Raw genomic sequence first — 24,232 nt, forward strand, 5'->3', positions numbered from 1 at the left:
ATCAAACCCCATCTCCTGTGTTCCACCATAAACCTGGTAGTAGTAACATCTTTTAATTCAGAGCTTAAACATGGTGGGTTAGCAGCATGTAAAAAACAAGCTATTAGTAATATTAGAGTCTTTGGTACAGCAGAAGCTGCTAAGAATTTAGACTGCATTTCCAAGGTGTGAGCCCCCATCCAAGGAGAGAGACGTGAGGCGTTCAGTGGTGTAGATCAGTTGTTCTTGACTTTGTGACATCACACGTGGTCGCTGGGATTTTATGTTTCCTTGGGAAGCCCATTCTTGTCCCTGCGTGACCAATGAAATGAAATGAATTTGTACTTGTATAGCGCACTTATACCCCATGGGGTTTCATGGCGCTGTACGCATACCGCTGTGGAACCCTTCCTGGCTTTTCCCTGTGAAATGCCCACTCCTGGGCACCCACAAGGTGAAGCCAGGCACCCCAGCGCTGTTGGGGCCATTGTGGAGACTAAGCAAGCTATTGCCCAGAGGTGCAGAGTGGGACTCATGATTAGAATAGGCACCGAGGCTAGAATGATCAGGTCAGAGGAAATTGAGCCCAAGACCCACTGAGGCGGGAATTGAACCCTGGTCCTGGGCCAGACCTCTGCATCAGGGTCTGCCGCTCTAACTATTGAGCCACACTTCTCCACCTGGGGTAGAGTGAGATCAATATGTGTATCTTTCGTGTACTTACCAATGCAAAGCCGATAGTTGTTATTGCGTTTGTATGTACGGGGCACAGCTGGAATTCTGGTGATCCTGGGGTAAGGAACCCTCTACGAGTAAAATGTGTTCATTGAGCGCTATATAAAACTTTATAAATAAATAAATACTGTCAAGTCTCAGGAAAGGCTTGCAGGATATAATTACTCTTGTTAAAGGAAGTGGAGCAGTTGGTGAATTCTTTAAATTTTGTTCCCAAGAAGGTCACGTAGTACCTGATCAGTATTACATATAAAGAGGATGTTATGATGGGATTGATGGAGTACAAAATATCTACCTTGAGCATGTTACATTTCCATATGTTGACCGTTAATGCCAAAGAGTTGACCCCAGGCGGGGTCACGTGACAGACAAGACCATATTTTACAGCAACCACATCAAGGGAGGGAGTGAAGAGGTCCTGTAAACTGTGGACTCAGCCTCCTCCACAAATCATGAAAAAACAAAGTCTCCACTTTACTTGTAGAAAAATTGATAGCATTTTTCTACAAGTAAAGTATGGACTTTCTTTGTTTTTTCATATTTTACAGCACCCAGAATCCTCTTTTTTGAAGCCCCACTCTCTGGTTCTGTTGTTTTTCTCGAAGCTTGTCCTACTAAGGCGATTTTATTATTATTATTATTATTATTATTATGTTATTATAAAATCTTGTATAGCGAGTAGCTACCCAAATACGGATAATATGGCAAAGTCTTGCCTCTTGAACACATTTGCTTTAATGTCCCTATATGGATTGTTTCAAGGAATGCTCGAATGAATCTGTAGCTAGAGTGACCAGATGTCTGCTTGCACTGGTTTTCCTTAACATGTGTTGGTCCAACCAGGACTACACCTCCCAGAATGCACTGATTTGTTAAATATAAGCTCCAGGCACGAATCTTAGAGTCTCACTAACATGGAGCCATCTGGTAATTCTTAAGTCAGTAGGTTTACCACTTGTTCTACAAGTTCCTTCCTTCTGCACGTGGGAGTCACTGCAGCAGTGGAGTAGGGTCTGGGGCCTTGGGACTCAACAAACCAGTTGTGGACGTGTATCAAAGTTTTGCCTGGCAAAGCCACCAAGCCTCTTTGATGGCAACTCTGTCCACCTTGTTTACACAACAAACAGATGGAGACAGGCGGATATTTGTTATGAATAATTTCCTTCTTAGCAGCATCTGTTGCGGTATGGAGGTTAATCGGTCTGCCCTGACCGCTGAACCTTTTCTCTTTCTTTTAACGGAAAGCGATATCATTTTTACGTCTGTGAAAGAGAATTACTGTCCCCACCTCCAGAAAAAGCAGATAGACAAAACTTCCTCAGTGTAGGGCACGCTACTTCACTCAGGGGCAGCTCGTCCTCTAAGGCGGAGGAGCGTCGCCCCACTACTCTTTCAGCAGGAAAAATAAAATGATAACATAGTTACTATCATTTTATTTTTTGCAAGTTCAGGGCTCAGTTAGGGCGGGGTTGGTGGCACGGTGGAGGAGTGGTTTGCACACTCCAAGTGCGTATAACTTCTTGGCCAACCGTCTCGGGCCAACCAAACACTCATGTTCACTTTAGTCATGCGCACTTTGCACATTCCTCACCAGGCTGCATTACACAGCCAGGTGGGGAACCTGCCCAGGCCACCAGTCCCCATCTGAGTGCCGATCCATGGCATTACAGCGTTGTGATTAGCTAAGGGGAGCCTGGGTGCTTCCTGTTTCCGGGACTCACTAAGCGGAGGTGAGACGCAGCCGGCGGAAGAGGCAAGTGGTATTTAACGGATTAAAAATGTTTCCCCAGCTCCCACCACACCCTCTCCCCCACCCTTCCACCCCCATTCCCTGCCAGCCGCTACTGTCTACACTCATACTTGGCTAGCAAAGCCCGTTAGTGACCGTTGGTAATCTTTGAAACTTGTGGGATGTAACGCAACCACCCCTCCCCATATCGCACTGTGCAATGGAGTGTCCTCAGTGCCCTCTTGCATGACTGGATTGGTAACCCCCAAGAACCAAAGAAAAGTTTGAAAAAATAGGCCAACTAGTGCACTTTTGTTTAGCACATCAATCGTTCACTCACATTTCCATAAAAGCCATGTTAAGGTACCATCATGAAACACACACATTTATATATCAAATGCAAGATTTTCGCTGTGCAAAAATAAACAAGACCCAAACAAAATCCTTTTTTAAAATGAAATAACGATTTTTTTTGTTATCAAATATAATCTTTTCATTTATAATAAATACATATTTAGTGCCCAAATTTAATCTTGCCATTCCATTAGGTAAAAAAAAGAAAAACCGGTCCCAGCATGCTTGTTTCCGGTTCAGGGGAGGACCTGGCCTGGCAGTGTGGGCTGGACTGTTCCCATGAGGCATAGGGTCAAGACTGATTTGCATATGGCCAGGTCTAAACTGGGGTGGCATGGTGAGCAAAAGAATGATGGTTTTAACCCAGATCTTTTGACTGGGGGTGAATGTTTGACAATGTTCCGCATTCGATCCATCATCTTTTTGTGTTTCCATCAAGTACTCACAATTACATGTACGCAGACGCGCTTGACTCACTAAGCGCCGAGGTGCTGCTTGAGAAGTGTGCTTTTGGTGCTATTTGTATTTTTTAAACCTGTAACTCATGGGCTTTTTTAAACTATTGTGACTTGTGCTTATTCAATACTTCTCTGCTCCTACCTGCTGTTCTTCCGGTCGGCGCCTCGTTCCACCGCGGCAAGTGCCGTTTGTTGTGGAGGGCGTACACGACCTTGGGCCCGCCCCCGGAGGGTGTTACTCTTTGCCAGAGGCGGGGACGGTGCCCAGCTTTACTTCTCCCCGCGCAGCGGACGCGCGCGGCGGGTAGCCGGCGGGTCGCCGAAGGCTCGCCTTAGGCGAGCCCGTCTGCGCCCGTCCGCGCCGGGCCAACGCAAGACGCCAGGAGGCCTGGTTGATCAACATATTAAATGGCAATTTATACGCAAGAGGAGTTATTTCTCCTCCGCGGGAAACATGCCTGCACGTCTGAGCTATGGCATCCGGGCACTGTAAATCTGTGGTGTAAGCAATGTGGCCTAGAGGCTACTGAGGCACCTGTGTCATCTCCAGTATCAAATTGTACATCAAAGAAAATTGAGAAACTTAAGATCCTTAGTTTAAACTGTAGGTCCATGGTTAAGCATCACGAGGATATTTTTGACCTTTTAGTGGATCACCATCCCGATATATTATGCCTTACAGAAACGTGGTTGACCGAAGACTCAGGTGCTATTTTAGCCCTGACTCTACCTCCAGACTACTCTATTAGGTGTCAGAACAGGTCGAAAGGGAGGGGTGGCGGACTGGCTATAATTTTAAAATCAAGCCTCTCCTGCTCCCTATCCCCTGCCAACATAGTTGATTGCGAAAGTGCCCTATTTAAAATCTGGATTTCTGACATCTTTACCCTTTCAGGCCTCTTAATATATCCCCCCCCGGGTCCATCTGGCGCTTTCCAAGACTCCCTGGCTTTGACTATTTCCACTCTTACCCTACAATCAGCACACTTTAGTGTCCTAGGAGACCTAAATCTCCATCTTGAAAGTCTTGATTCTGCCACCATTCTGAATTTCTTGGGCGATTTAGAAGCCTGCCAACTAATTCAGTTGGTTAAGGGACCTTCCCACTCTTCTGGACATTTATTAGACCCCGTATTTTCCAACATCTGTGACATAACGGTACATACACCTCTTCCGTTAACCTGGACGGACCACCATCTTATTCTCATTACTACAGGGATACCCCCTGGCCCTGGACTCAAGCCCCTCCCTCCCCTTTTACGGCGCCCATGGCACAAACTTGACGGTGCCTTATTTGAAGCTAGACTGAAAATTACACGCCCGGTATGGTCTAGCAATTTGGAGGAGGCTGATAGAATCTACAGGGAATGGATCACTTATGCACTGGACCACTTCATTCCCAAGAAGCTGTCTAGGCCTTACCGCGACCAGTCCCATCCCTGGTACTCGGAGGAACTCATTAAGGAGAAAAAACAATGTAAACTCCTTGAGCGCAAGTGGAGGCGCTCATATGACCCCGTAGTAAAAGCTAGCTATAGATCTGCCACTAAATTGTACCATAAACAGATAAAAAAGGCCAAGGCCATGTATTACACCAATTTGCTCAATTCTAGTACTAATCAATCAAAAACCATCTTCTCCTTGATAAAGGATTTGTCCAAAGCCCCTGAGGCCACTGATGGCACAATAGAATCTAATACGCAGTGTGAAGAGCTAGCTTGTTTTTTCATAGGAAAGGTCGAGGGTATCTATAATGCCTTAAATTCCAATGCTCTGGCCACACCCCCCCTGACACTATAGGTTCATCTGTTCGATCTCACTCCCTTTTAACCCTCCCCTTGCTTTCCCAGGAAGCTTTGGAACTTCTTGCCAGTAAAGTAAAGTCCGGCTCTCCAGATGATCCGGTCAAACCTGAGATGTTTAGACTGCATCATGACTCTATCTTGCGGGAGGGCCATGAGCTGATTAATCAATCTCTCCAATTAGCTACGGTGCCCTGCTCTTGGAAGCATGCTAAGGTGGTTCCCTTGTTGAAAAAGCCTATCTTGGGTCCTCTAAGGCCAGAAAGTTATAGACCTATATCGTTATTGCCTTACCTAGCCACGGAATCCTACGTGAATGCTATTTTGACTAAATATATGGAAACTAATGATATCCTAGCTGACTCCCAAAATGGCTTTAGAGCCAACCACAGCACGGAGTCAGCCCTCCTGGCAGTCACTAAACAGCTGAGGGTGGCACAAGATCTGGGCAATACCTCCGCCCTTATTCTTCTGGATTTGAGTGCGGCCTTCGACGCGGTCTCCCACAGGATTTTGCTTGAACGTCTTGGGGAGATCGGGGTCGGGGGCAATGCCCTGGATTGGTTTGCGTCATTTCTATCAGACCGTTCCTTCCAGGTGCTTGCCGCTCCGCACTCGTCCGGCAGACACCCCCTCAGCTCTGGGGTCCCTCAGGGGTCAGCTCTCAGCCCTACGCTGTTTAACGTTTATGTTAGACCCCTAGCCATAATAGCCAAAGAACGGGAGATAAAATTAACTTCTTATGCTGATGATACTCAGCTTATTTTCACCTCTTCTAACAACGCTGAGCTAGACCAAGCTAAATTTGGAGAGGATCTTATGGCCATTGCCAACTGGCTATCCAGCAACTGTTTACAACTTAATGCTTCTAAATCAGAGCTGCTCATAGTTGGCCAGAATCCACAGAAGTGGGTGGAACACTGGTGGCCCCCTATATTGGGCTCGTCTCCAACCCCGAATCTGGAAGTAAAAAATCTTGGAGTTCTGCTGGATAATGATCTTTCTTTAGACTCCCATGCAAAAAAAGTGGCAGGCACAAGCTTTGGGCGCCTTTGCTCCCTTAGGCCCATTCTGGGATTCTTTGAACCTCCGACCCGGCAGATAATTGTCCAAGCTATGGTCCTTTCACATCTGGACTATTGCAATGTTCTGTTTCTGGGCTCTAATCTGACGGTCATTAAGAGACTTCAAAGGGCTCAGAATGCGGCAGCTCGTACTCTGCTTGCCTTGCCAAAACATTTCTCTGCCTCACAGGCTCTCGCCCGGCTGCATTGGCTACCTGTTAAACAGAGAGTCCAATTTAAAACCCTATGTGTAGCCCACAAAGTCCTCCACGGATGCGGCCCTCAAATTCTGCAGGGACTCTGCACCCCTTACACCCCGACTCGCGATCTCCGCTCTGCAGATCTCCATCTGGCCTGCACCACGAGGGTTCGCAGGAGCAGAGCGGGTGGACGCTCCTTTAAACACAAGGCCCCACTTCTATGGAATGCTCTTCCATTACAAGTACGTGCTACCACGAACCATTAGCACTTCCACAAACTAATTAAAACTTGGTTATTTTCTACCATCTAATCTGTATGGCAGTGTTAGGGCAGTGGCAGCCACCATTACACTCTCTCTTTTCATACAATCGATTTGTTATGTTCGTCCGCAGCGCTGGGACGCCCCATTGCTGGGGTAGCCATGCGCTATACAAACTAACCTAACATAACATAACATAACATATGTAGCACATCAATAGCAGCTTGCATGTCTGTATAGCAGCGTAGAGATATAAAAAAAACTAAGAAAGTCCCTGTCACGAGACTATATTGAGTGTAAAAAAGGTCCTGTATGTAAGAGCTATATTAGATATGCATCATGTGTTATATTTCTTGTCTACCATAAAGATCAAATTTTAAACACATTTTAAACAAAAGCCATTTTATCTATTGTGAAATTACAACAAAACCAGTTTAACAATAAAAATATACAAAAAAGTATTTATTTAAAAAAGGTTTTTACAACTCTTGAAAGATCAAAAGCATGCCAATATAGTCTCGTGGACAGGGACTTTTTTTTTATATTACTACCTGTCCCTTTTCGTTTGAATTAGGGTATCACCCTCTTATTTTGGTCATAGCAGCGCAGAGATACATCATAAGCCAGAATTTATACCCTTATACTAGGGGGGCTCCACCATGCCATTATTGTTCAGAGTGTGCCAAGAATTATCACCACTGTGCCAGGACCAGCATTATGTCTCTGCTGGCCGCCATCATGCAGTGGGTACACACAATAGGTCAGTTATCATTGCTATTATGACAGGGCCGGCATTCTATCAGGGTTTGCACTACTGCATGTAGAATGCCCGCAATATGCCAATGATGACCACGTTGAGCCTTGGGTGACTCTAGTATTCCAGAGATAGTGCCCACATCCATGTGATGTAATAGCATGATAAGTGATGATAAGTGATGACCCTCGAAGCTGTAAGGATGAAGTCACCTTGTTTTCAAGGTGCAAATGCATAGGGAATGCACCCAAAAATAATTGGGGTGTAGAGAAAGGAGGTTTTTTCGCAGGGAATATATTTTTACTGTCTGAAAAAACGCTGCAGCAGTGACTCCCCATTCAATTAGTTGTCCTAAAACTCTGTACCTAGAGGAGCAGATGCTCTCTTCTGGCCCCTGGGTAGACGTTAGAAGCAAGAATCTTGGGTCCTATTTGCAGCTGTTCCACCCAAAATAAATATTCCATCTTGTGCGCCTCTTGCATCATCTGCAGGAACTACATGTCCTTTATCAATAAAATTGGAAGTGCTTAGATAAGGGTAGTAATCTGTAACCAAATGGAAATTTAAATTCACCCATACTGAGATGTATCTATCTTCGGCATCTCTATAACTCTAAGCACTCTTGTCCCTGTTCTCTAAATAAGTTATGCTGCAAATATGATAATATGCCAAAATGCCTACAAAATAATAATTTCGGCTGTTCCCTGAATATTTACAACCTCTACCGTGCTTTGATGCCGTCCTGGGAAAAAAACGTTTACAACACTTTCTACATGAATTCTAGGATAACCAATTCAATCTTCTTATATTTTTTCAAACTGTTGCTAAACATTTGTTTACAGTAACAGAGCTCGATGCCACCCTGAAAACCCTCTTCTTCTTGATGCACAGTATTAGAGACATTAAAAGTCCCCGTTATTTCCAAAGTTATATTACAAATCTTATATCTGTCTTTTTGAACTGATTGCAGAAATGATGCATTGTCTCATCTTAAATATACCTTCACCTACTCTACTTTTTCTACGTTTCAGTAAAGAGGCTCTGGATCAGATTGGGGTTTCTGAGGCACAATGGCGTTTGCACCACCTAAGAACGCGGATGGCTCTAAAATGCAAACCAAAATGAGCACCTGGACGCCACTCAACCACCAGCTCATGAACGACAAGGTGAGGCGGATGTGATCATAATGTTAAAATGCTATATTGACTAGCACAATTTTTTTCTGCCTTAGTTGCTCACTGTGAGCATGCTCTAATTAGGGGAAAAGGTCCCAAAGCAACATGGGTTAACTTACTAATTTCTTTAACAAAATAAATTGCTAGTCTTGTTGCCTATATTACCAAATTCTGTCTCATTTGACTAAGCATTCATAGGATACACCTTGTTGTACTGTTCAATTTGAAAAAAGTCTTGCTAACTCTTATGGTAGCAATAATTGTGGTTTAGCAGGTATCAGCTAAACACTTTTCTGGTCCCCACTCTTTTTCTAAGATACCATGACTATACCAGGAGTCCATAGATGGCTCCTCCCAGGTGAAGATAACTTTGCCCCGATGTTCTGTTTCCAGCTTAGCTGGAAAACTGTGCAGAGTCTTGACATATACTAGAGGTCTCTTTATAGATAACATCTCTGGCACCAGGTTGTGAAACCTCAGAAATGATATTTTTGGCAGACCATCTTGCGTCCTCGCCATGACCAATTCGTTTCGAAGAACTTCCTCCTAGGATTCTCAGTTGGTCTCTCCTCGTCTGATTATTCAACCGGGCATCCACCTTCCCCCTACCTCCTACCATACAGGTTTTACAGTCAATCATCTTTCTGCTCGTGGAATCTGTAGCCATATTGTTCCCTCTAGCTCTTGGAGATCAGCTTCTGGCTGTTCAATGTCCTGCTCAACCCAATCACTCTTTTATTAGGACTACCAGTGTAGATTCCACATCTAAGGCTTCAGAGCTGACAGCACTGAGCTCTTTACTTCCTCTGCCCAGATCACAGTGCATAAGTGAGGTAGTGAGAATTATTGTGACAAAAACTAAAATACCACCAGAAATGATGCTACCATATACCAAAATTCCGCTAATATCTAGCTGGATACTTGAGATCCAAGATAGTGTAAATGTTATCAGACTGCTATTTCCCATGGGAGGCAGGTGTTACATAGAAACACCAATATCTCTGCTGCCTTTGGAGTGTAGATAGCAGGTGGATGGCCCATTAGAAGCATATGACTCTCAGGGGTCTCACAATCAGGCATAGGCTGGGAAGAGCTACTAACAAGGCAGGGAAGGTCCAAGAATTCCAAGGCTAAACAACGCTTAATAAGCTGGTTTCATAGATAGATGGAGACACACTCAAAGCTCTGGACCTCTTGAGCTTCGTATGGATAAGTGAGTTTGAGAAAAAGTAAGTGTGTACTCCGTGAGAGTCAGTATTGTGCTTTTTGGGATGAATACCCGTTCTTTCAGATTTTCATATAGAAGACACGACTACTTCAGGTTGCAGTGTGACATCTTTAATGTTATGTTGAGAGACATAGACAGCCGACACGTGTTTCGCCCCCTACTGGTGAGTTGCGCCGGGGCGTTCTCAAGGCTATTTACACAAATGCAGCGTATAATACAACTGTTTCCATATTGTCAAAATTCCAAAACAGGAGTTTCAATACTCGCAGAACAATATTCTTCTGTAAGATTGCAGAAGGCTAGTCGCTGCAGTTCGGTCCCTGCCCGTGGCTCTCGGCATTCGGTATGTGCATGGGTTGAATCCCGATTTTCTAGCCTGGGAAGAGCATAGAGGTTTCAAGTTTGACCACCAAAGAATTACACTAGGGGATTCCAGCCTTTCGTCATTTTCTGGATTTCTTTCCAGAACTGGGCCTGGAAATGGGTTTCTAGATCCTCTGACACTAAGGACTTAGTCAATATGCCAACCTGAGACAGAAAACCTGGTGGACTGTAACCACACCCCAACCCACTGATCATTAGTTGAGTGAGATGCAGTTTAGGTCACAATCATTCCTATGATATTTTACAGGGATAATTGGTGGAACTCAGCATGTCATTTCATCATGAATATGCATATTCAAGAATACTAGGAAATCAAGAATATAGTTTTGAGATTTATTAAAATCGAAATCTTATCAAATGAATAGTAATTGTTATAAGAAGAAACAAGATCTGGCAATGATACTTGTCACAAGGTGGAATGATAGAAACTATTGTAATGTTATGACGGTATTGTAAAGCTTCTTAACATCAATATCCTCAACCCCTCCTTTCTCTTGGCCAACTAAGCTAAATGTAGCACCAAAAGAGGCCGACTTCGAGTTTTATAGATGGTTCACACATGCATACCTTTTCTGAACAATAGAACCAACGTTCAGGAAATAAGCAACAGCTGCTGCAACAGCTGCTGTCCCCAAGTTGGCAGATAAGCCGAGTGTGGGCTGGATGGGCCTTCCCTGTATCCTCCAGCATGGCAAGGTGATTGCAGCTTCTGTCTGAGTCTCAGTCTGAAATCCCTGGTACGAAGTTGCTCTCTATCTAATAATGCTGTACTCTAGTTTATAGATTCTGTCAAAACATTGTTGATCATTTTCAAAATAAAGAATAAGAAGTAATGCACATCTAACCTTTCACTTGCTTACATTCTGTGAAACCTTGCTCAGTGTTCATAAATAACTGAGAAGTCAAGATATACATTTCTATGAAGCATGGTTGATTATATAAAAACCATCAATGGAAAGACACTTAAAACCATACAGAAAAACATGAATATATATCCAAGCAAGCCGAATTTTCACAATGCAACGAATAATACCATTAATAAATGTGCTTTCTTATTTGAAACAGACACCTAAATATACAAACATATATAATTCGCAGGGGGATGCCTAGAAAAGAAAATATATGATTGGTATAACAGGTGGCTAGTCTCCTTATGATTATAGAGGTGACTATTGCATTACAATTTCATTTCATCAAACCACTGATAGATATTGTAACCCGAACAATCATCATTGTGCTTATTGCTGTATTTCCTTCATTATGTAGACGGACGCGACATTTCAAATTTGGTTTCTCTTCCCACAGGTGTTTGAAGAACGTGCAACACTTCTTGGAAAATGGGTAAATAGCAGAAACATGTTTTAAAGCTTTGCATTTCAACAGTGACTCCTCCATAGTCCAGCTTCCATGTGTGACGCTCATGTGAGGCCTTCAACGTGCTCATCATTTGTGACGAAATAACCTGTGCATTCAGGATTAGATTATTGTCCTGAGCCATATGTGCTTGAAAGCAAAGTACTCCAGCTAAATTCAGACCGGAAAGATTCCCGTCGAGTAGCCAGGATGGCTAGCTCACCCCACAAAAAACGGAATTATTGATTATGATAAAGGACACAGGAGACCCCGAACTAATAACATCCGCGAAAGGGAAACTCCCTACCTCAGGACGGTTAACAAGGGGCACTGAAGGTGCAATAGTTAAAAGGAACGGGCTCCCGACAAACTCCTTACACATATAATCGCAATATGAGGACATAAAAAAAAAAAAAAGTACTCCAGCTAGCATATAGTTACATTTTTCAAAGTGCCTTAACTCAAATTGAAGAAATGAGGGAAACAGCCCCATAACACAATCTTTGCCAAGTAAGAACTTTACCATGCAGTCTTTACCGTGCAGGTAAGTACCACGCAGGTATAGGTTAGTACCTTCACTTTACTAAGTAGGTATTTTTTATTAAAAAAATCGAATATCAAACAGTTCATTAGGATGGATAATTCTTCTATAAGTCCATAAATACATGAGAGCCATAAAGATCAACCTTCAATAGATTCTTATTCTTTGTATACCAAACATACAGCCCTGCAAACACGTTTCGTCCTTCAAAGAGAACTTCAGCAGGGAAGAAAAATTGTTTCTTTTCCTGCCATCATTCACATACTACCTCCTGCACAAATATGTATACATTTATAACCGTAACCATGTAGTGAATAATTGCACTGATCCATCCATAGCAGATGCTCCCTCTTCACACATAACGTCAATCTCCCATAGCTGAAACGCATTGGCTGGGCTGAATGTTTTGTATTTGAAAAATAAAGATCTGTTGAAGATTTATCTTTACGAATCTCATGTATCTGTGGACTGATTGAAGAACTATCCATCTTGATGAAATGTTTGATTCTCATTTTTTTGATTAAATAATTGAATTACCCAAGTGCCCTAATGTAAGAGCAGTAGTGCTCCCTACTCTATTTGAAATTGCTCAGTGGGAAAGTTAGGGCCTATGAGCAGTAGGGCTGATTGGAAGGTGCAGCGCTGTGCATTGAGATATACATATAAACACTAGTGCGGTTTTGGCAAGCCCACTACAGCTTTTTTAAAATGTTGTTGTCATTGTTATTGAGATGTGCAAAAAACTGGACAAGTACTTCTGTATTAACAGTCCGGATCATGAATACATTGTCTAGCAACCCCCCCCTAGTACAAAATATGGTCCGTAAGATGGAGTGGACATGATTTCCATAAGTGTGCATTCTCATACCACCCCATATAGAGTTTGGCGTATGAAGAAGAAAATTTGTACCCCATAGCCACCCCTTGTATTTGTCGATACCACCGCCCATTATGGATAAAAGCATTATTGTCAAGTAAAAAAGAAATCATTTCCAATAATATGAAGGAGTATTCATACAACGTGGCAACTCTGAAAAAAGGGAAATGTTCGATGACCTCCAAGCCTTTTTCGTTTGGAATACTTGAGTATAGAGAACATACACCTAAGGTTACAAATGTAAGTTCTTCCTGCCATTGAATGTCAATTAGTTTATTTAAAAGGTCATTGGCATCCTGTATGTACGATGGAAGATTTAGAAATTTTGTTGGAGAAATGACTTAATATATTCTGACAGATGTTTAGTGGCAGGCCCTATACCAGAAGTTATAGGCCTGCCTTACGGATAAGGGCCAGTTTTATGCATTTTAGGTAAAACGTGGTGCAAAGTTATTAAACAACCTCAATTGTGTTATCTGTAGATTTAGGTCTCAGACCACTGTCAATATTCAAATTTAGTTGTGATGTCCAATCTTTTCAACAATACTGTAACGGAGGAAGTGATAGGGTCGGGCCCTTGAATCCATATTAATAGTTGTAGGTCCTGAATGTCTTTAATAGAGCTGTTACATTTACCTATGTTGGTAGGAAATGGAAATGGTTGGTGTTATGCCAAATTATGATGGAAATATCATGTGCTATTGTGTCTGCTACTGTCTCTTCTCCTTGTCCAGACCCGGATGTTTGTGTGCTCCCTCCTACCGCTACGGTTGAGTGAGATGACACTAGTTCTTCTGATTCCTGAGGTTGCCCGTTTTGTGACTCCTCCTTTTCTGAGTTCCCCGGGACCTGCTCTTTCCCCTCCTGATTGGTTTGAATTTGTGACCTGTTTTTTGTGATTTGATTTGTTGCTCATGCGTAATCTCAGTGCTTCCACAAAAACCTGGATGTACCAACTCTCAATGGATCTTTTACCTTAGAGGTGGTAAGAACATCCTTAATAGTATCACTGATAACCCTTGACTCATCAGACTCGCTAGTGAGATTTGTCACAGTGTTGGTGGTGGTACACCTATTGTCAGATTGATTCGGGGTCCTAATATTGTCAAACCTATGTGCATAGGTAAAAATGATCCTACTCTTATAGTTGTTCTCCTCCCTCTTTGGCTTGTACATCTTTTATCTTTAATGTAGAGTTGGCATTTTGTGAGTACTTCCTTCAATACTTTTTAATTCTGCTCAGTAGCCGCGGTAGGTTTAAATCCTTATTTCCTTTTCTAATTTACAAATCTCTGGCAAAAGGCTTGCCTCTTTCTTTCTGCATGTCTTACGAGTATTGACATGATGCCAAAAGAAGAGGTGTTTAATAATTGGGTGGGTAGAGGTAAAGGGAGGTAAGGATGATTTTAAGGTTTTGGGTTGGGTAGAGGTAAAGAGAGATAAGGGTAAATTTAGGGTTTATGCGTGGGTAGAGATAAATTTAGAGTATATGATTGGTTGGATGTAAGGGTAATGTTGGGGTACGGGCAGGTTAGGTGTAAAAGGAGGTGGGGCATATTTAGGGTTCAGGGGAGGGAAGAGGTAAAAGGAGATTAGTAGTTTAAAAAGGGGGGGGGTTAGGAAGTTACCCCTCAAAATAAAAAATATGAATAAAATGAATAAATAAATATATATATATATATATATATATATATATATATATATATATATATATATATATATATATATATATATCCACCGCTTGGCTCCCTTCCTCTTCGCTAGGCGCTACTTTCCCTTGGTCGCGTTACTCCTGCGGTTGAGCCTACCGCTAACAATTCACAACAGGTTTCCCCGATCCCGGGGATGGGCGGAGTCGCAGACAAAAACGGCAATCAATCGCTTGTTTCAGTTAAATTTCTGTGTTTATTTCACAAATCCATTGGGGGGTCAAACAAAAAACAACCAACGCGTTTCGACAGCTCCGCTGTCTTGGTAAAAAGGGGGGGGTTAGGAAGTTACCCCTCAAAATAAAAAATATGAATAAAATGAATAAATAAATATATATATATATATATATATATATATATATATATATATATATATATATATATATATATATATATACACACACACAGACACACACATATATATATATATATATATATATATATATAAATATAAAAATAGTCCTCCTCTTACAGGCAGACAGGGGGCACAACGGGATTTTAAAATTTTCATTTGCAGGAAGGATGTGGCATAACGCGTTTCGGCTTTCGCCTTCGTCAGATGCATTTCCTCCCCAAATGCCACTGCCGCTGAAATCCTGAGTGTCTTTCATGCTGGCTCTTCTCAAGTAGAATGTTGCACACCTGAGGCTCGTTTCAATCAGGAATCACTTTGGTGGTTCACAGTGGAAAGACTGCAACTCCCAGAATGCAGTTTGTTCAGTTTGCGGTGTCGCGGTAAGTGATCCTGGTGGCCAGCCGTTTGTGTTGCATCCAGTTGGAAGACTGGCTATAAGCGTAGTCAGGTTCAGGATTACAGCGTATTTTCTGGGCTGAAGACCGCTCTTAAAACCCGCACTTCCCACCTCGCAGTCCCATAGACATCAGGTCTGGGACACCATTGAAGTAGCGATGTCTCTCTGCGAGTTCGCAGACTATCTTTGATAGCAGGATCTCTGAGCCAATGGGTGCGTGGCGGTCTGGGTGGTAGCCATAACCCATGACGCTTTAGGGAAGGGCCGCCCCTGCGCGTATTGGCAGCGCGCTAAAATACAAAAATAGTCCTCCTCTTACAGGCAGACAGGGGGCACAACGGTATTTTAAAATTTTAATTTGCAGGAAGGATGTGGCATAACGCGTTTCGGCTTTCGCCTTCGTCAGATGCATTTCCTCCCCAAATGCCACTGCCGCTGAAATCCTGAGTGTCTTTTATGCTGGCTCTTCTCAAGTAGAATGTTGCATATATATATATATATATATATATATATGTGTGTGTGTGTGTGTTTGCACACACAGACACCACAGAAATGTGTGGTAAAGGGCCATGAAGTAATGTCAACCCATTGAATTACATGGCGAGGTAAAGGTATGCGTGGTAATGGTAAAGGTATTTTATTTATTTATTTATTTAATTTATATAGCGCGTTATAACCACCGGGGTCTCTAAGCGTGGTAATGGTAAAGGTATGTGTGGTAATGGCATGCATTGTGATGATATACAACCAAGAAATTACAACCGTTTAAAAATACGTTGTTTCAATTGTATTTCTTTTTATCAACTGCTGCCTTCCTTGTCTGCTCTTGGAGCCCAAAAGGTCAAACTCGAGCCACATGCAAAATAACTGGTAACTCCAAAACTATCTTTTCTACAGAAAATGTGAGGACTGAATGGCTTCCTGTGCCACCACCCAATCTGTATTTTAAACAACCTGGCTGGTATTTTCACACCAAATAAAATAAAATCAGTAAAATTATTAAAAGCCATTATTTTTTCATTGGTGATAAAAATGTAAAACAACAAATACCACATTAAAACACATTCAAAAAATGTAATGATGGCTAGACTGTGTGTAAAGATTTTAAAGCAAATAAGCGTAGAGCTGTTGTGTTAAGAAAAAAATACAGAGGATGTTACACAATCTGTTATTCAAGTGTTGGCTTCGGGCCCCACCAGAACTTCAAACAGGCTCCAAATGGACAATATTGGAGAATCTGAGAGAATTGGCAACCCTGCTTGCTCTCGTATCTCTGATTCCCAGTTCCATACAGGTGTCCTTTTTGGTACCACTCCACTGAAAAGCCACACCCTGCTCTTTCCTTGTTGATGGTGCCTCCTTATATGTAGAAAGGTCACCCAGCTACCTAGCATAAAAAGAATAAAGTATGGGAATATATTATGACTAATAGTATGCAGGGGACAGCCAATCATACAAGCCTATTCACAAATTGTATTTTGTAGTATGTTTTGTAGTACTACAAAATATACTATGAAAGGCTGTTCACAAACCTATGATTGTATTGTATTGTATTGTAATTGCATTTATATAGCGCTTACTACCCCTGACGAGGCGTCGAATCGCTTTTTCGGCGGGTAGCACGCTACTTCGGGACCCACAGAGGATTAGTGTTGAATTAGTATAGTGAAACATGCAAGTACATTTTAAGTGGTGGATAGGTTAGTCAGTTATTTGGATTTGGAATTATAGCAGAAGGATAGATGAAATATGAGGTAATTTCAGTGATGTGTAGAATGTATGCCTCCAGTTCTCCTATCTCATTCTGTGTGGAGATCCTCGCCCCAAGTGTGGAGTCTCCACACACAGTAAGTATACATTTTAATATTAAATGTGGAAGTAACAGAGGGGAGTAGCTGGAAAATGAGAAATACTTACTGCTAGAGCAGATGAGGAAGGAGGGACTAGGAGACAGTCAGGGAGGGCTTTATGGAAGGATGTCTAATCACCCACAAAACAATGAGCCCATTCCTAGTCACAAACTGCACTTGTAAAGTTATTATAGCCAAAAATGGACCCAAAATTGTAGTAAAGCCCTCCTGCCCAGAGCTGGAGCAAGTCCTGCCCCACACATGGCCATCCACCATCATTGCAATATTTTCCCATGGAAATCAATGGAGTGAGGGATTTAAAACAGAAACCCATAGGAAATACTGTTACATTAAATTAGATTAATCTAAATAGTTAAAAATAAATAAATAATGTAATTTTCACAAATATATGAAAGTATATATTTTTTATTTAATTATAAAACTTTTTGCATTTACGTTTTGCAAAAATTTGTAAAATTTTCTAATTAAGTTAAAAGTATGTACTTTTAAAATATTTTTTAACATTAAATTATTTATGTATGTATTTATTTAACTATTGGAAATATTTCGATTTAAATTAACACTGTTTCGGGTTTACATTTTAGTTCCTTGCTCCATTATTTTGCACTACCAAGTGTTGACCATGTGTGGTGCTAGACGTACTACTGTGTTTTTAGTATTAACTTACACTTGGAAGTTGGGCTACACACCATTTTTCAGAGCAACTTTTATGTAACCTTACACCCGGGTTTTGTAACTAAGCAAAGATAGTAAAGTTACTTAAAAGTTTAAAAGTTAATTTATACCTTTACATTACTCACAAGTGTAACTGTGAGAAATTGGATTTTTGGTTGAGGGGGGTGAAATCCTACTCAAGCAACAACCACAATTCCTTTCAGGGTGAACCATCAAAAGTGACAAAATTACCCTGTGTTTAAAAGCAGTCAGGATTAGCTTAGAGGCAATGTGTAGGGTATTTATGCGGCACTTAAATAGTAATGAAGCGCACACACTACACAGGAATTTAAGAAAAATAGAGTAACTTTAAATAAATTATTAGACACCAAAATGACAAAAATCTAATCAGCAGAACCGGAGTTATGAAATTTTAACATTTAAAGTGAAAAATAGCACCTAAAAGATGAAAGCGGCAACTGCAGAATTCTAGTTGCGCAAGACCGGGACAAAGTTGAAAGTTATGACCGACTGTAATGGAGCGCAGTTCAGATACACAAAGTGGATTGAGGTCAGTCTCCTCTTATCTTCGGACTTAGAAGAAATTTTAAAGAGAACTTTCTGAGAAGGTAAAGTTCAGCAGGGCAGAGTAGCCGGCGATGTCTGCAGAGAAGGCGTTGTTGTTGGGGAGGCGCTGGACGAGTTTGTCTTGAAGATTTCTTCGTTCAGACTTAATCTTATTTTTGGGAGTCAAAGAAGGTGAGGCTGCAGGCTCTAGAGCCGACAAGGAATGCACAAGTCTGGATCCTCCTTCTGAGGAGCAGAATAACAGGATTTGCTGCTGCGGAAAAGAACGTAGTAGGAGCTACCGGGAAGTCGGGCCAACTGGTGATGCACCCTGGGCGAATCAGCGAGCAGGTAGGTTCCAGACTCCACCTGTTCTCAGGGCACATGTTTGCTGAAAATGTTTTAAGTCCCAGGTTTTGGATTTTGGCTCACTGGGCACCTTTAGCACCACTTCCAAAGGTCCAGGACTGGAGGGGCACCACTTGGTTGGTCAGAACTCATTCAGGCTGGATGAATGAGTTTATCCAGTGTGGGTTTAATATGGTCTGAGCCTTTTCTGTCCCTGAGGCTCTGATGAGGAGGCCAGCCTACTATCCCTTAGAGTCTCTCTGAAAGTCTTCGGTTCTAACAGAGAAGCAGTCCTCTGAGTGCAGAAGGTAGGCCTTCAGGCAGCAGGGTACTTCTCTTGAGGCTGCAGGGTAGTCCTCTGAAGTACACAGCAGGCCACAGGTAGCAGGATAGTCCTGTGACTGTCCTTCCGCAAGTCCAAACGTGAACTGAAAGATGGGTTCAAGGGTCCTAGTTTTATACCTGGTGCCAGCAATGAAGTGGAAAAAATGTCTGTTGTTTCCCCCATACAGAGGTTTCTGGAATTTCCTGTCTCCCTGCTTGGGGCCATGGTTTCTGGGGGCACAATAGACTAGAGTGAACTTCTTTTTGTATTTGCTGAGGCAGGGTCTTTGAAGTGCGAGAGGGGCTGTGCACAGCTCCAACTCCCCATCCTGCTTGGATGGCCCATCCTGCCAACACCTGTCCCTCTCTTGTGTAGCTATCTGGGTGGAATACACAACATTTGGAGGATAGGACCCGTAGAACTACGCCGCAGCTGAGACGTCCTGCTTGCAAATTAAAGAATTGCGAGTGATGAGGATGATCGCTTAAATCAGTTACCCGGCGCTATATGAATTAACCGTCAAACCGCGTTTGAAGTGAAGTTCTCGTACATTTATGGCGAGGAGGTACCAAATAGGATGCGCAAATTATGTCCTTTACATTGTCATCAACTAAATAGTATGAATCACACCGTTGAGAGGTATTAACCACATCGCTGCTTGAGTTTTTCCCCTGCTGTGCTGGACAGCAATAAAAACGGGTGTGGTCATGACGAGCTCAGCTCGTCATAAGCACACGAGCACTGTGCTCCATGACGAGTTGAGCTCGTCATGAGCATGGAAGGGGTTAATAAAGACAACTTAGTTATCGTGTCCTGATGAAGGTGGTTGTAGAATCTGTTTGTTACCATTGAAACGCGTTGACCCCATATCTATTGAGGTTATATCCAGGGAACGCATTTGGCCCAACTCAATTAAAAGCACAGTAGACTTCTTTTGATTGATTCCAGATGGAATAACCAACTGATGATGTTTTTAATGTTTCACATATGAATTGTCTCTCCAAAATGTCAGTGTTTGTTTATTTGTTGTATTATAGTAGAAACTTGATAAAGATGTTTTTAGACTGCCCCAGTATGTTTTTTAAATGATATATTGTCTATAACAATAAAAGTAATATACTTTTTTATTGATTGGTTTGTAGATATATGTCCATACAATTGGTTCTGGGGTTCATGATACGTGATGTGATGTGTGAAATATAGGTTTGACTGTGCAGTTGATATTTGATAGCTGGCCTTTGATCATTACATGGAATACACAAAGGCCAACTGCCAACTACACCTAGTCATATGACCCAGGAACAGGCTGCAGGCACCAAATGTTTAGGACAAGACAATGCCAACTTTCTAAAAGTGGAATATTCAGAATTGTAACTTAAAATCTGGCTTTACCATTATAAAGGGTTTTAAATTACCATTCCTTAGACACCAAACATGGTATTTCTACCTCCCCCCAAACAAAGGTTATCGCTTATTAAATGTAATAAGGTAACCTAATGTTATCCTATGAGAAGGGTAGGCATCACAATAGTGAAAAAATTGATAGTTTTTAACTAGCAGGACATCTAAAACTAAAAAAGTACTTGTTCTGCCTTTTAAGTACAATGCACCATATCTTATGAGTTGTTAAGGGCTTACCTTATAGGTGACTTATATGTAATAAAAAGGAAGTTTTAGGCCTGGTAAAGGGGTTATTTTTCCAAGTTGGAGTGGCAGTTTAAAACTGCATACAAGCTCCAAAGGGGCTACTTAAGTGGGGGCACAATAAGTTCTGCAGACCCACTAGTAGTATGTAATTTACCTGGCCTGGGTAAATGGTATATCACTTTACTAGGGACTTATAAATAAATTAAATTTGTTAATCAAGGAAAAGCTACTTTGACCATGATTTGGGAAGTGAACACAAGCACTTTAGCACTGATTAGCAGTGGTAAAGTGCACAGAGTCCTATGGCCAACAAAAACAGATTCAGAAAAACAGGAGGGGAGGAGCCAAAAGAAAGTTTGCGGAATGGCTACCCAAATGCTGACAAGTCTAACAGTAACATCCTTCGGAATACCCCGATAGTAACCAACCTCATCCCTGCGCTAATGAAGCATATATATGTATACAACGTGAAATGGTGTTCCCAATATGCTCTTATGATGTGACATCTATAAAAGTCATAATTTGTCTTTCCTTACCAAACGTATCTTGCCTGGTGGTGGGCGCAGGTGAGAGGTGTGCAAACACCTCAGCAGTGAAGAGGTTACTGGATGCCTCTCCCCTGCTTCAACCTTACTTTATAAGCCCCTATTAACAGCCTTTCTACAAAACTTGAGGATGGCTTTTCCTTCTGCATTGTAAATGACGCCCAGGCAGGAGCAAAAACATACACAACAATAAAACAAAATGGTGGATGATACAGGTGCAGTGGATTTTCTCACAGCGATGGTCAGGAACTTTAAATGATTCAAGTTTGGACTGGGAGTAGCATGTGTTCCATGTAACAGGGCATTAGAAGTGCTCTTCTTAATTTGAGTAACAAAGATGGCTCCTTTATTACACATGTTTGCAGTCAGATGGCAGCTTCTGCTCAAATTTCGCAATGGACTATCCAGGTAACCCAGCATCCATTACTAGATATTCGATTGTAGCTAGGTGGATTCTCCCCTGAATGTGTTTCAGTGAAGTAGTGTAGAGTAGGTTTTATTAATGTTAATTTTTTGGTACTGCCAAAGTTTCAAGTTACTTGTAGGATTGCTGAATGGTTTCACAGAGGAGATTTGGTGTGCCTGAAGGGTGCGACATTTTTAGCAGAAGGGAATATCGTTTTATTTCGTGCATGCCTAACAGTACGGTTTTCTTTGCAAATTGTTGTCTTTAACACTTGGTAATGCACTCTGACACCACATTGTGTTGCGCTGCCATAATCACAATTTCCAGTTTCCACTGTTTTGGCCTTGCAGCAACAAGCGCCTACCATGAGTTACCAGAATCAAACCAAAATACAGGGAGTATTCAGAATCTGTGCCAGGTAGCCCACCATGACAATCTTAAATCCTGTGACTTGGCACTCCCACATCCATACATCAACACTGGCTGCTCACCTGAACCCAACTACAGCACCATGTGCAATCCCTGCAGCAGGCTGTTTGCACCATTAGTCCCGCCACAATAGATGGTGCAGACCAGGTCAATGCAACCCTTCTACAAGGCGTGCATGTTACTTATTACTCTTCCCCCGTTACTGAACTGTCTGCACTCACTGGACCACCCAGCTGTGGAGAGTAAGGCATTTACTTTGTGGCCACCAGGGAAACAGATACGACAGCCAAGCGATCCCTCCTTCTCCACTACTCAGAAGAGGATATATACAAACTGTTCCAAAACCTACCCAACACCAGCCCTAACAGACAACTAGAATGCTGCTGCAGCTACTGTGGTAGCGCATTTCACTACAAAAACTTTTCCCTATGTCAAGCCTATGTCAAGCCAAGGAGAGGGAAGTGCCTTCTACAGATGCCTAAGAGAGCTTGCCAGGATGTTGAAGGAAATTATGATGCCTTCAATGAAGAGCATGCTCAACTAATACAGGGATTGCGATCCTTAGTGCTTAGGTGGCTCATCTTACCCGAGCTGACAATGGCTCTAAATGTCATTCTAACCCAGGACTGATCTCATAAACTACCTTATGCTCATGTTTCCTGAATAGATTCAGAGCTGTTGAGAATGACAGAAAAAGAAGAACCTCCTAAACCAATCAAAGCTGAGTTGGTAAAAGCAATTTGAAGCAAACCATTTTGTAAAAATGACACCACAAAGAGGCAAGAAGACAACTCCATGGGAAGAGGACATCACACCATGCATACACTCTAGAAGAAGGCATGTTTCTATTACTGCAGCTGCCCGAGACCCCACTCGCAAAACAGTATCAATCAATCAAGGCCCTTTTATAGTTTGTATTTGAAACGCTTCCACCTGCTAGGTCCATGTCCTGAGAATACCCTTAATAATATTAGGGGTCAAAACACGTCAACAACATTCCGATGGGACAGTGCCTTCCTTTTAAACCTATCCAGAGAGGTAGCATGAACTTCAACAAAGCATGATGCTGTATTTAGGAATGCCCTGTTTCTAAATTACTGGGATATATTCTAATCTTGAGGACCATTTGACCTAGGTAAAAACTGCAAGTTTCACTCAACACGGTTTGAACCGGAAACTCTGTGATGCACCTTAATTGATTTGATACTGTTGTCTGGATTAACCTATTTTAATCTTTATCGTCATAGTGTTTTCACTATTTCCTCACTGGTAAAAGTATTCTCACACTTCAATGAATTTGATGTTTCCTGCAATGTGATGATGACTTCTTGAATGAATAAGTATTCCATATGGCTCAATGGAGTTAGAATCATAGCAGTGCGTTCCTAAAACAAAATCAGAATTCCACAATCATTAATTTCTATCATACAATGTTAATGTTTTCAATTGTACCTTATATATGACAAGTATATGCTAGTGAGGTACTTGTTGCTTGTTTACATAAGCAGAGAACAGCTGTGCCCTCAAACGATGCTGCTCTTTTGTTGTCAATTAGGAGTGGCCAGAGGTAGCTGCTATCACTTGACCTTTACCACCCCAGGTACTGGACAAGCAACCCCTAGCTGAGGGTCATGGAGACCAGTGCCTAATTAGAGCCAGTGGTTTCCAGTGCTTGGTACGGCACCTAATTGTCAACATTAGCGCTTGTGACAGTCTGCCACAGGGTGGCGCTATCTGTTTAATTTAGAGACGACCACAAGAACAGTTAGTTATTAATTCAATATATATTAAAAATGACTATTATCTACCGCCCAAGCCATTCTAATAGCTTTGGAGGCGTGAAATAGTTAGTATTTTCACACTTGTAGGAGGAGTGTGATGGTTAGTAGTTGTGTTGTTACTATCATTGACAGCATGGGGGGCAATGTGTGATGCAAGCTGCAGTGGCCTCCTGACGTGAGCCCTGGCACTTATTGTTTTACAAATTAAGCACTGAATTGGAGACAACATGAGGCCTATGTACTGTGTCATTCTTGTGCTCCTTTCCCATCCCCAGAAGCCTCTGCTGCAAAGATGAGGGTGCTGT

General features: G+C 42.1%; 1 protein-coding gene across 1 annotated transcript in view; it reads left to right on the forward strand.

Moving 5' to 3' along the window:
- Nucleotides 1–8,389: 8,389 nt before the first annotated feature.
- Nucleotides 8,390–24,232, forward strand: part of FBXO16 (F-box protein 16) — a 274,649-nt gene continuing 258,806 nt past the window's right edge. Inside the window, exons 1-2 of the mRNA XM_078649904.1 lie at nucleotides 8,390–8,501; nucleotides 11,428–11,463. Coding sequence (XP_078506030.1) covers nucleotides 8,406–8,501; nucleotides 11,428–11,463 — 132 coding nt within the window. The 5' untranslated portion in view covers nucleotides 8,390–8,405. The remainder of the gene's footprint in view (nucleotides 8,502–11,427; nucleotides 11,464–24,232) is intronic.

Source organism: Lissotriton helveticus, chromosome 6 (genome assembly GCF_964261635.1).
Source record: "Lissotriton helveticus chromosome 6, aLisHel1.1, whole genome shotgun sequence".
Classification (NCBI taxonomy): Eukaryota; Metazoa; Chordata; class Amphibia; order Caudata; family Salamandridae; genus Lissotriton; species Lissotriton helveticus.